Source organism: Camarhynchus parvulus, chromosome 2 (assembly GCF_901933205.1).
Source record: "Camarhynchus parvulus chromosome 2, STF_HiC, whole genome shotgun sequence".
NCBI lineage: Eukaryota > Metazoa > Chordata > Aves > Passeriformes > Thraupidae > Camarhynchus > Camarhynchus parvulus.
Window position 1 is genome coordinate 24,648,127 of NC_044572.1, and position 12,616 is coordinate 24,660,742.

A 12,616-nucleotide genomic window follows, 5' to 3' on the forward strand; every position below is an offset into this window, starting at 1 on the left:
ATTTCTTGGAGAAGCTCATTGCAATACCGTGTATACAGGGTACATGATTTTGTGGGTTTTTTAAAGGATCACATTTCACTTTTCCACTTCCTGGTGGGTTTTAGGTGCTGATCAGCTCCACGGAGCTGTGCATTCATCAGCAGGTGAAGCATTCTCTGTTATTTGCAAGCATGTCAGTTCAGAGCCTCAGCAGAGAGACAGTAACTGGGGGAGGCAGATTCTTCCCTGCTCTGATGGGATGTATCCAATGCTCCTCTGGGCTGTATTTGGTTAATGGCCAAGCAAACCCTGTGTGATTTAACAAGCTCATGGTTTTGTTCACTAGCAAAGTCATGTGGAAAACAGCTTTCAACTTAAGTAGTAGTGTATCAGTTGATGCAATAGTAATAATTCTATGGGTTTTGCTAAGTAAAAATATTTACATATATAAGTACTGTTAAACACTATTTTTTTTCTTTTAGCTCTTCATTTGCCAATACCATATTTGGCTGGCAGCAGACACAAAGGGCATCTTGGTGCTTATTCCTGGATATCCAATGTTTAATGTTCTTGTCAGCACTTTCATATTTGTGTGCGTGGCACATGAGATTTCTCAGATCACTAATGATCTAGCACAGATTGTGGTTCCTAAAGATAACTCAACTCTGCTGAAAAGGTTGCTATGCATAGCTGGATTTTTTTCTGGACTACACTTCTTCTCAGCAATGCAAGATCAGTCAAGGCATTAACTTGGAAACTTTCTTCGGGTTTACTTTGTGTCTGCCTGAACAAAACTTCTCAACTGGAGGTACAAGAAGACATTTAAATTAAACGTGTGGAAAATGTATATAGTGGAAATGTACATATTTTGTGTGGAAATAGCCTTCTCAAATAATCTGAGAAACAAGAGTGCACTGTACAGAATTGCATGTGAAAATGAGTCTTTTCTACTGGATGTTTGTTTCTGTTTACATATCTGTTGAAACGAGGCAGGAGGCAGTGCAGTGGTTGAGCAGTATCATGGGCACGTCGTGGGGCTCAGCTGGCGCTGGGCGAGCCCAGGGCCGGGGGCTGCTGTGCTGGCGCTGCTGTTCCAGTGCCCGCCACGCGGAACAGCCGCTGCCTCCTGGGCAAGGAGCGCGCCCCGCGCGGCCGGGAGCCGCTGGAGCCGCGCTGGAACCGCCGCCGAGGCAGCCCGACCACGGCAATGCTTGAGCAAAGTGGTGATTTGCTGGTTAGAAATTAGTGTTGGGGTGGAAATAGTAATACATGTTATATGAAACCCTTGGTATGTGGAAGTAAAAAGTAATCATCAATTCAGTGGTTGAAGATTATATACAAGTTTACATAATACTTTATGAGGGTTTTTTTAGAAATTTAAGATGTGTTCAGCAAATACGGTGAATTCAGAGACAAAATTTTTTTATAAAGAGAATTTGGGAGTTCTTCCTAGAATTCTTTGCTTTTTCATAAATTTTTCACTAATTCATTTAACTGTGTGTAGTTCTGTGTACAATCCCAGTGAACAAACAAATGAAAATTCAAAGACTCAGTTCAAGATAGGAAATTTGTGGAAGACCCTCCAACATTTTCAGTCAGATGAAATCCCATCATATCCACTCCATGAGATCTTAGGGGAACAGTGATCTTTGACCCTCTCCCAGTAGGTGACCTTGAATTAGGTCTCGCTAGGGAACTAATGCCATATTCTATGCTGTAATATCATTTTCATTTAAGAGGATGCAAGTCCATCTGTTGGTGTCATGAGGAGGAGGGATTGAGTGGTCGACTTTGTTGCATGAAGATGGTTGAGTCTCAGAATTACAAGTGAAATGAGATTGGAGCTGTCTGGAGAAAACTTTTTTCCCATCCTTTTCAGGAGTGCCCAATCTTTCTTACTAATTTTTTCCTTTAGCGAAAACCTTAAAATTGAAAGAAACAGTCCTTCAGTGTGGCAGTGGCAAGCTGTTGTTTACATTCTACTAATCAGTGAAGTTATGGACATTTCTTGGTTGGTTGTGGGTTTTGTTCAAGTAATAGTTTGACTTCTGGTTGCTTTTTCATTTTACTCTTCTTCTGATTATTTGTTAGCAGTCAAAAACATGAGAGCAATATTATTTTCCAAGCATATGTGCAATTATGTATGATAACGAACAACATGAATCCTAATTTGTACCGTATATACTGTCACATGCATGTTTTTGTTCTTATCCCAGGTAAAACATTGAATTCAATCTTGCAGCCATGAATGAATGCAAAACAAATTTATGAAAATAATTACTTCAATTTTTATTTTTTTGTGTGTGGTGTAGAACAGTTTCTTTTAAAGAATGAGCAGTCATTCATCACAAAAACCAAAAAAGAAATCATTCGCTTCCCCCAAATTCAGCAGTTTTACTAAGTCTGCCAGCTGTTTTCAAGATACTGAAAAGATACTCAGCTGTGTGCATATTTACTTCCAGTGCTTGGGAATTTACCTTCATTGATCAATACATTTGAGTGACTGAAGGAAAGAGTGTAGGTGGACACCATAGTGGGGGATAGCAAGCATAACCTTCATCTATGCCAGTATTATGAGCAACAGGGAACTGTGAGCTTGAGGGATAATTTTTGTTTTGTTCTTCACGACATAACTATTGTAGATATAACTCTATTTATCTGTTGTACAGACTTGGTTAAAAGATTTATTTTTAATGTTTGAAATAATGCACTTGTTTACTATTACTGTATGTGGGATAAATATATTTTCTTTTCAGGTTTATGTAAAAATATGAAGTAATTTAAACATTAAATAAAAGTGCTGTGGATGCTTATTTTTGTAATGGGACCAGCATCATTTAAGTAAAAACTCTCTATTGCTCCGATGAAATTCCAGCATCAGCAGCCAGAGCCAGCCTGGAGCTCAGGGGCTCTCAGCAGAACCCTGCAGTGGAGGCATCAGATACCTTTCCCTGCCAGGAACTCTGCAGCAGAGCTCTGCAGGAAAGCAGAGGAACTGACTTGGCTTTTCTTTGGTGTGGCAACATGAAGAAACCAAGCCCATCTTGAAGACTTGCTTGAGTTACGGAATTTAGATTCTACTTGAGCTACTTAAATCCCACTCTCAGTAGAAGGGGCTCCTTAAGCAAAGGAAGTACCAGTCTCTTTTATCTTGTAACCAATGACAAGACACAAGGAGATGGCTTAAAGTTGTGTCAGGAGGTTCCGGTTGGATATCAGAAAAGGTTCTTCACCCAGAGAGTGGTTGAACAGGCTCCCCAGGGAAGTAGTCACAGCACAAAAGCTGCCAGAGTCCCAGGAGTGTTTGGACAATGCTCTCAGGCACTTGGTGTGACCCTTGGGGATAGTCCTGTGCAGGGCTGGGAGCTGAACTCAATGATCTTGATGAGTCCCTTTCCTAACTCAGCATATTCTGTGATTCTGTTCTCGAAAGCTCCTGATTTTATAGTCAGGGAGATACACAGTTCAGTGTCCACTTTAGATATTAAGTGCAGCAAATCCTCTCCCTGCTGTCCAGTTAGGGCATCTGTTTAGGCATTGTCCCCAGCTAAACAAACCCTGAACCATTAGCTCTGCCCCAGGTCTCAGATCTGACAGTGCAGTATTGTGGCTGGAACATTAAAAGTAACAATGTTGTTCAGGCACCCTTTTGTAAAATAATCAGGCAACAACTTCACTACTTCGTGTTTTCCATTTTATTAGATTATACATTTCATGATGTACAAAGAGATGTGTAGGGCTTTCTGTTTAATTTGGTTGCAACTTAATACAATATCCATTCATATTGCCATCATATAATGTTAAAAGAGGCTGTGAATTTACTGTCTTAATTATTACTAATTCTTTAGCCATTAAGTGTCTTTAACCAGCTTTATAAATCTATGTTTCAGAGTAATTGTTTTAATAATTAAAAATAAATAATTTGTTATTAAACTTACCTCAGATAAATGAAGATTTCGATCATAAAATAGTTCAGGTATTCTTAATACCCAAGTGACCTACATCATTAGATTCTTTCCAAAATAGGTGGAGCCTGCACTGCTACAAACGAATTCTTTGTGCATGTATGTAACAGTTTATTTCCTTAAATATATTGACACTGTTACATGAATACAAATAAGGTGGGAGCAGCTCAACTGGTAGATCCATTGATTGTCATGTCATCCTGGAGTTATAAGAAATTACTATAATCCACACCCAGAATTATTTACAAACTTTAATCTTACATTGCATTAAAAATCATTATTTAAAATCCATTCCATTCATTTTGGTTTCAAAACACTGACAGCTGATACATCTGAAAATAGTAGTATAAACGAATAGAAGCCAAATGCTGATTGTACTTGAATTTTTTTTACAGCTTGGGTAAGAGATGAAAATGTTTAATTTACTATAAACCTTAGTGTGCAGTTTAGTGATTTGTTTTTCATTGATAACCATCCAAGCTGCTGGAAAGAAAGGGGGGTGTCTCTGAGGAGGCTGATTTACTGGTGAAGTCTCTTTCCTGGTATCTTTTGGATGAGGTAGGAAGGCATGATGGATGCCACTCAAAAAGTGAGTAGGAATGGCTCTTAATTCCACCTGTTTTAGGAACTGCCTTTAGTTTCTCAGCTTGAATGCCTGTAGCTTGAGCTACCTCACCTGGTCCAACAGCCACCAGCAGGATTTGCTGCCATGTGCTGTGGGCTGAGCTGAGCATGCAGAACAGCTTTGTAAACTGATACTGAAGGTTTGACAATGTACAGGTAGGTACCACATACTGAGCACTGCTTATCTACTTTGCTGCCACAGTGATCATAGCTGGTGCTCAAAATCAGTCTAAAAAGCAGCACAGGATTTGTTCTATCTGCTGAAATCCTGCATTCAGGTCTGAGCCCACAAACACATCATTGATGCTTAATAATTAATGTAAATTAAGGTTCTGTGTTTTGACAGAACTGGGTCATAACTGTAAAAAGAAAAAAACAAAGACAAACAAACCAAAAACCACAAAACCAAGAGCAACTACTTTGGTCTTTTTACAAAATGACCTCATTGTACAGATTCCTTTTATTCTCTGTCTTAAATTCCAAAATTACACAAATTTCTCTTAGCAGAGACTTCAGGAACCTCAGCTAAGGAAATGTAGCCAGCACTTGGCAATTTTAAAGCAGACGCAGTTTTCTGCTTACAATGCAATGTCCTGATGAGCATACAGCTTCTGAAAGAGAAAATATTACAGAAAAAAGACAAAGCATAAGTGTCAGATTAAAACAATGCCATGCTTTGAGGTAAAACCCCAAGAACTCTTGGTGTCAGCTGTTACAGCTGCAGACCCTGAAGTCCTGTGTGATGTCCTTAAATTAAGGATTTAAAGAAGCATCAGAAATTCATTTAAAAGCTGGTGAAAAGTGTCAGTAGATGAATTATAGTTGTCTATTGAAAAACATGGAAACCCCAGTTCAAATCCTTTTAGCAAAGTCTATATATTATTAAGCTTCAGCTGCATGGACAAATGCCTCTGAAAGAAACCACTTCCCAGCAAAGTATGCCTTTAATGAAGTCCTTTTCAAGATGTGAAAATATTATTCCTGGTTTACTGGATACATAATTCTCCCACAACAGTTTGTGCTCCGAAAAGAAAAAAACGTGGAGGACATAAAAAATAAACAGCACTGGGGCTCTTTATTGTGAATACCACAAAAAAATTGAAAGAGTGTTTTTAATGAGTTAGTCTGGGTTTACTGTACCAAATTAAACCCTTTCTTATTTGCAGACATTAATTTTGGCCTACAATAGCTTGTAACAGTTTCTTCTAACATAATCAGGTGAATGAATGGACAGATTTTAAATGCTTTATTGCTTACAAGTTTTGAAATAGTGTAAATATCTGTTAAAAGAACAGAAACCCAATTTTTATCATGAAAAGTTTTAGTTATTTTCTCTGGGGGGTTATTTCTTTATTTACTTTCCAAAAATAACTTTGCTCATTATATTTGGTAATCTCTAAAAAATTAATACCTAATATATGTGCAATACTATTTCTGAGCCTCATCATGTTGCACAAGTTTTCATGCTTGTACACTACTTCTTTTCCTGTGCAAATATTAGGCATTTATATCATCCCATTAACAGTCTGAAATCCTTTGAAGTTTTGATTTCCCTGTTAAAACTTTCAGGAGAGATCACAAGACAGAATAAAGCTTGATATTTATTAATACATACATACATACATACATACATATATATATATATATATATACACACATACATACATATATATATATATATATATATATATATATATATGCATTAAAGATTACTTCCTGAATGTAACAAATATAAAAAGTTATCAGTGTTTACAAATTGTCAAAAATGTCCAAAGTACAAAAGGATACAGTACATCAGTTATATGGAAGTGATTGTACTCCTGGCACTGAAAGCATCATACTGTGGGCATGCACAATATACACCAGAAAAACTCATGCATCAACCAGAACAAATAAGGAAGTGAGACAATTTGCTGCCTTCTTTGATTACAAATTCATTGCTTCTGTTAGTTTTCTTTCCTCAGGAATACCATTTACCTGCAAAGAGATGAGAATTTATATAATCCATCAGTGGGACATGCTGCTTCAGCAGTACTGAACTGTCAACTATGAGCACAGCACATAAATAGTATTTATTATTCCTTTATCAACAACCACATTGGAGAAACACTGCAAGTACAACCTGGATCAAAAGACAACGTATACATGACAAAGCATTCTTCTGGGAAGGGAGAGGGCTGGGAAAAGATTGTTAAACTGAAATTTATCTTCATACTTGGGATCTAACAGACTTCAGAGGGAGGCTGAGGCACAAAACAGAAAAGGTGGTACATTATGTACATGCAATATTTAGTCTTTTGTATATAGGAATACCCTACAAGCTTTTTTATCCAAGCACCTTAAACAATCCTTTTGAATTCTGCCTGTTGATAGAGAGACAATTATAAAACCTAATGCATCTGTTCATCCTGGAGACCAGTAGCAATTTTCATCACTGTAATAAACATTAGATGTGAGTGGTCACCTCTCACACAATCCTTTCCCATTTAACTTTTAACTTTGTGAAATAGTCAAGTATTATGTCAGCTATTGAGTCTGCCTTTTTATATAAGGTTAAAATAAAACTATTCCTTACTGGAGATTCAGATAGTTCCTGAAGTGGACAACAGTTGTTATCCATGGTCTGCTCTTCAAATTACTAAATATGGTCTACTGAAGATTTAAAATAGAAATTTCTTATTCACAACTGTGACTGACAGCATGTTAAATTCCCTGAGTATATTACTGTGAGTTTTCTATAGGAAAGGAAGAAAATTTAACTATTAATGTCTCATTCTATAGGTATTTGGTCTTAGGTGTTCTATTTCTCTAAATTTCTTACTTGAGTCGATCAATAAAATCAATTGCTAAGTTTGTACTCACGCTACTAAAAAACTCTTAGTAGCAGCTGAATTTTGTTTTAAATCATGACTTTCTAAAATTCTAACATTCTGGCAACAGGAGTTGTGGGTATCCTTTCAGAAAAGCTGCAAAAGGCACGTGCCAGCATGGCATGGAAGTGCTTGCAGGGTCACCTGCACATCTGAGCTACAAAGCAAGATGTAATTATAAACGAAGGGAGGAGGAGGAAATGCCCTCTGTCCCAAATTCATTCCACCATCTGCCCCCCCTGGATTTCTGAGAGCTTGTCACAGGCAGCATCTGTGATGAATATGAAAGAACAGTTGCATTCTACAGAAATAATGTATTGCAGAAAATACAGACACAGGAGAATTTTTAAGATCTAATTTTAGGGCAGTTTTTCAGTGCTACTCAAAAGTGACCGACCTGTGCTAGCTTGTATTTCATACCTTTGCAAAAATGCCTCATTGCTGTCACTGTACAGTATTACCAGGTGATTTTGCATCTTATTTGCTGCAGACAGACTGGAATTCTTGAAATGAAGCAGTCATAGCAGAAGAGCAGCACTTGTGTGACACTTTTATTCTGCCTTCTAAACTGTGTGAGTGAGAAACGCTGTACTAAATGTCAACACAAACCAGTGCTGGAGGCTCTGGATCAAGGCTTTGACTGCCAGGGTCATCCACCATTTCCAGCATATGTACAATGAAGAACACGAACAGCAAAGCTACCAGAACTGCTATCAGACTTTTTATACCTGTGTTTCTAATTTACACATAACAAAACCCACATGGAGAGAAACATCTATTATATACTTGCCTCAAATCTTTGAAATGTTGTCATACGAAATTCTCCTTTAATCCCCGAAAGCAGTAATGAAGAAGAAGGATTTTCAATGAAAAGAGTTGCTTATGTAACTCCTAAGTTAAAACAAATCTGCTTGGAGCTGTTGTTCCCATATTATGTTCAAAACATATGAATCTCTCTAGAGTTTTGATTTTGATACCTCTTTGAATATTTAAAAATTACACTTGGCCTCTACTTTTTGCCTCTGTGGTCCTTAATCCCTCTCACATGGCTATGGCTGTAGGTTTTTATCAAACCTGAGATGCTAAGTAGAGAGGACAGTAAGCCTTAGTCTGATGGGTCATTCCTGACCTCAGTCAGTACACCAGCATTTGTGAGAATGATACAAAAGTGGTGACTATGACACAGGAAACCTGAAGCATGGATGTGCCTCACCACAGATTCCCGAGTATCAACACTTTGTCTAGTAACTGCAGTAAAAAGCTCCTTCTTCAAAGCTTAACTAATATTGGTGGGAATTAGAAATTTACATTTACTATCAAGTGCCAAAATCCGAACCATGTAACTGCATTTGGGAATCTGGCTGTAGTTTTATGTAACAGAAAATTATTTATATGAGGTTTCTAAGTTAGCTGAACCAAATTCCAGCCTCTCATGCAGAATCCTAACATAGCATTTCTCCCTTGTTTAATCAATCCCATGCCAAAATTTTCACTGATGTATCAAAAAAAAAATCTAGAATGACAATTCTGTACTACTTTACTTTATTTGAAAATTATTTCCACTGTCCACAGACTGTATACATTTTGACTAGTGTTTTCTCCACACTGGTCACTTAATAATTACAGTATTTTCTAAATACTGACCTGCACTCTGCTGCTGTGGAATCTGAGTCTGATGTGGCAGGTTCCTATAAAAAACCATTTAATATCTTTAATGCTTCCATACAAAGTCTGAAGTGTATTATGATGAACACTCAGTATTTACACTTCATTTTTTTTTGCTTATGAAGCAATAATCTATTTTCACTATGCAAATACAGATGTCCAAAGGTTAGCCACGACCACGAAATAGAAACACTCAGTGCTAAAGTAGTTCTTATTATTTCACTTGTCAGCCACATTCAAAGGCTCAGACTTGATGAAATGCCAGAGGCAACAAGAGTCACCATGGGTTTCTGAAGTTCAGCAAAGTTTGGTTTCTGTGAGTGAATATTCCATATTCCATGAATACAGCAAAGGTGACAGCATTTGCAACATAGTTATTGGCTGTGGAATGAATGGTCAGCCACTTCTACGTGTCAGACCAGCTCACTTTCCAAGGCAAAGTTGCATTTCTGTGCCCTGCTTAAGTGTCTATTTTAACAGCTATCAGATAGAGGTGTTTTTACAGAAAGGAATTAAAGGGTACAATCTAGGTGAAACAGATAAAACCCTACGTACAACTCAAGAAAGCTTTTGGTACAGGATTTGGCACCCCAGTCATAAAAACTGCTATTCTGAATAGAGAAGAAGCTGTAAAAGATGGGGCAGAGCACTTTGCAGCACTTGTACAAGGAATAATTTATACAGCTGTCCTTTCTGGAGAATTTAGCTTCTGGGACAGGGAGAAGAAAACACTCCTGCAGCATGGATCTACATTGTGAAGGGAATTTAGGACAAGCATAAAAAATTAGGGCTGAGTTAGAGCTGGCACAGGACCAGTGCCACTGGGGCCATGCAGGCCTGCCAGCAGAGGAGGCACCAGCTGGAGCTGGTGTTACAGCACAGCACTGGAAAACTCCAGCCATTCCTGATCACTGCCTCAGATCTACTCAGCCCCAGGCACCTCAACCAAACCTTTCCAGAAATGCCTCTTTGCTAAACCTCTATGGAGTTATCTGAATTAGAACATGTGCAATCATTGGTCTGCCTCACTAGTTTCACTAAGTTACTGATAAATGACCTCTAAGGAACAGGAATTAATTCTTTTTCTGGTTTCTGTCTTGGAAAGTGAGTGACAACAATGGAAATGGGAGAGAGCTATGAGCATTTTTCTTGGCAAGCCTGAATTTATTATCTGTGTAACGGAGTATGTTCTTCTGTTCAATGTCAACGTTTCAAACACAAACCATGTGTGACAGGTACATGACTAACCACTTACAAAGTCTGGATTTTCTGGTATAAAACTACCACAGATTTGGTGGTTAGTTTTACACCAGACACCCCAAAGGGTGTCTAAAATAGAACAGTTTTAATTGAATCCTCTGTCAAAGTAGTCTTTCTCCAAAACATGCAGAAATCTAACTGTTCCATGCCAAGCTTCTTGCAAGCCTGCAGCCTCTTGCCAGCCATTTAATCTTATAACAGAAGGCCTTTCTTCCTGCTGGAAATGCAAACATCAGAGCAATCTTGAACTGGAGAGTCATTACTGAATCCTCCCACAATGAACACATTTCAGAGGACAAGCACAGGGGTCTACAGTGAGTCACGCAGGGCATTACGAGCCAGAGCTGAGTGTGCACACTTACTGCTGTGTCTGCATCAGGGGCATGCTGGTGTTGTCGTAGCTGTCCGTGTGCAGGGGCGGGACGATCTCGCCTGTCACAGGGTGGAACACGGGCAGCGTGGAGAGCGGCCACGCGATCTCCCTGTTCTTGGACATGTCACGGAGCTCTTTGGTGGATTTCTGTATAGCACTGTGGTGCACCAGCTGGATGCTGTGTCACAAGGAAATAAAATAGTGAATACATACTTTAAGTGCTTTATCAAAACAGAGAGAAGTTTGCAATTATTATTATTATTATTATTAAAGTACAAGGAGTTTGATGCATGCTAAAGACTACAGTGCAATAATTACAACCTTCACAAATTAATAAATAGTTGATTTATTTAATTTTTTAAGACAGTAATTATTCCATTAGATTTTTCTGTCTGAGTAGATATTTTTCATAGGATTCAAGACTGTGCAGTTTGTGGCTGATGTTCCATTTATTTGCTGCAATTTGGTTTAATTTTAATTTTGGTTAACTCCTGATTCTTGTGGTAGATTCATAAAAGCTTGTAAATTAATTTTAAAACACTCCATATTATAGGTGCTGGATACCTTCCAGGATATTTATTTTCCTGTTCACTGCCTTTAAGAGACAGGCTGGAAAGTCCAATAACCAGGAGTATTAATTGCATATTAACATATTTATTCTAACAGTACTATTTTATTTTGAATTACAGTCTTTAATTTCAAACCCTTTTTATTCTGGTCTTCTATCCTTGCCAAGACTCTGATTTAAAAGCAGCTTTCACATTTATGAATTAAACCATGAATTAGAGAGAATGAAAGAAGATTATGACACATATGTATGAAGCATGAAGAGCTACTGAGAATGAAAATTAAATGGTAAAAGAAAAATAACAGGAAAGAAGACACTTACTCTGGTGTTTGCATGTTTCTCTTTTCCCTAAAAACAAAACAAAATTTATGAATTAAATAATAGCATTGATAGTTGGAACATTAATCTATCTGATGATGAAAACAGTACATGATGGAGAAATGCTGACAAGGTTATTGCTAAACGCAACTTGGCAGCATTTGCAACGGGGTTTATGAAGAGGCCTTGATGGATGCACGCAGAGAGATGTGATAGTGGTGACAGACACACACAGACACACACACAGGGAACTGAAAAATGCAGGTTAAAGAACAAGCTTCTGGCTAAAAGAAATTCTGTGACAAAATGAAGTTGTAGTTTGTGTAAGAAATGGCAGAAATCACGTTACTTGCTGCTTTCCTTTTATGTGTTTTTCTTTGATAATATGTCTAAATTCAGTTAATCCCCTTAACCAGGTTTATGTTATAAAAGTTAGCATTTTAGAAATTACTTAATATTCTCCTGAACCAATGATCCTTTATTAGTATTTTATTTGCTGGAGGCATTTTGGAGAGCTGTGCACATGTGGAGATTTTGGGAGTTTTGTGCATATGTTGAGTATTCTTAACCCTTTCTAGAACAACTAAAGGCCCTACATCCACTTGCTTGGAAATCAGTGCATGTGCTTAAGTGTCAAATAGTTCAGTTTTACAAGCAGATACCTTTTGGCCTGTATTAAATGTTTATAATGAACTGAATGGAGATATTCTAACAAATAACCTTCTATGCATTATAATCTTAGAAAAATCAAGAGTTACTTATTGGCATGTTCAAGTACTCACACTCCTTCCCGTCGGCAGCACATGATATAGGCAAGTATTAGAAAAAGCACTAGTGCTATTGCCGAGGGCACTGCCAGTGTAATTAGGAAATCCGAGTAATAGTCTCTGCTTTTCAGTGTATCAGAAGGTGGCTTGTATTCTCCACCATCAGGCAATATTCCCTCTCCACGAATCACTTCCTGAAAGGTGGAAACTTGTTTCGTATTGTCAAC

General features: G+C 37.8%; 2 protein-coding genes across 9 annotated transcripts in view; one reads left to right on the top strand and one right to left on the bottom strand.

The window, feature by feature from the left end:
- Positions 1–2,792, top strand: part of CASD1 (CAS1 domain containing 1) — a 28,739-nt gene extending 25,947 nt beyond the window's left edge. Inside the window, exon 18 of the mRNA XM_030944226.1 lies at positions 462–2,792. Coding sequence (XP_030800086.1) covers positions 462–728 — 267 coding nt within the window. The 3' untranslated portion in view covers positions 729–2,792. The remainder of the gene's footprint in view (positions 1–461) is intronic.
- A 398-nt stretch (positions 2,793–3,190) lies between these two features.
- Positions 3,191–12,616, bottom strand: part of SGCE (sarcoglycan epsilon) — a 33,263-nt gene continuing 23,837 nt past the window's right edge. For 3 of the 8 annotated variants that reach the window (XM_030944233.1, XM_030944228.1, XM_030944229.1), the window contains 6 exons: positions 12,405–12,616; positions 11,626–11,652; positions 10,726–10,914; positions 9,083–9,126; positions 8,229–8,263; positions 3,191–6,545 (listed from right to left, as the gene is read on the bottom strand). In XM_030944233.1, coding sequence (XP_030800093.1) covers positions 6,495–6,545; positions 8,229–8,263; positions 9,083–9,126; positions 10,726–10,914; positions 11,626–11,652; positions 12,405–12,616 — 558 coding nt within the window. In that variant the 3' untranslated portion in view covers positions 3,191–6,494. The remainder of the gene's footprint in view (positions 6,546–8,228; positions 8,264–9,082; positions 9,127–10,725; positions 10,915–11,625; positions 11,653–12,404) is intronic. The other 5 variants (XM_030944232.1, XM_030944235.1, XM_030944231.1 and 2 more) reach the window with 5 other exon arrangements.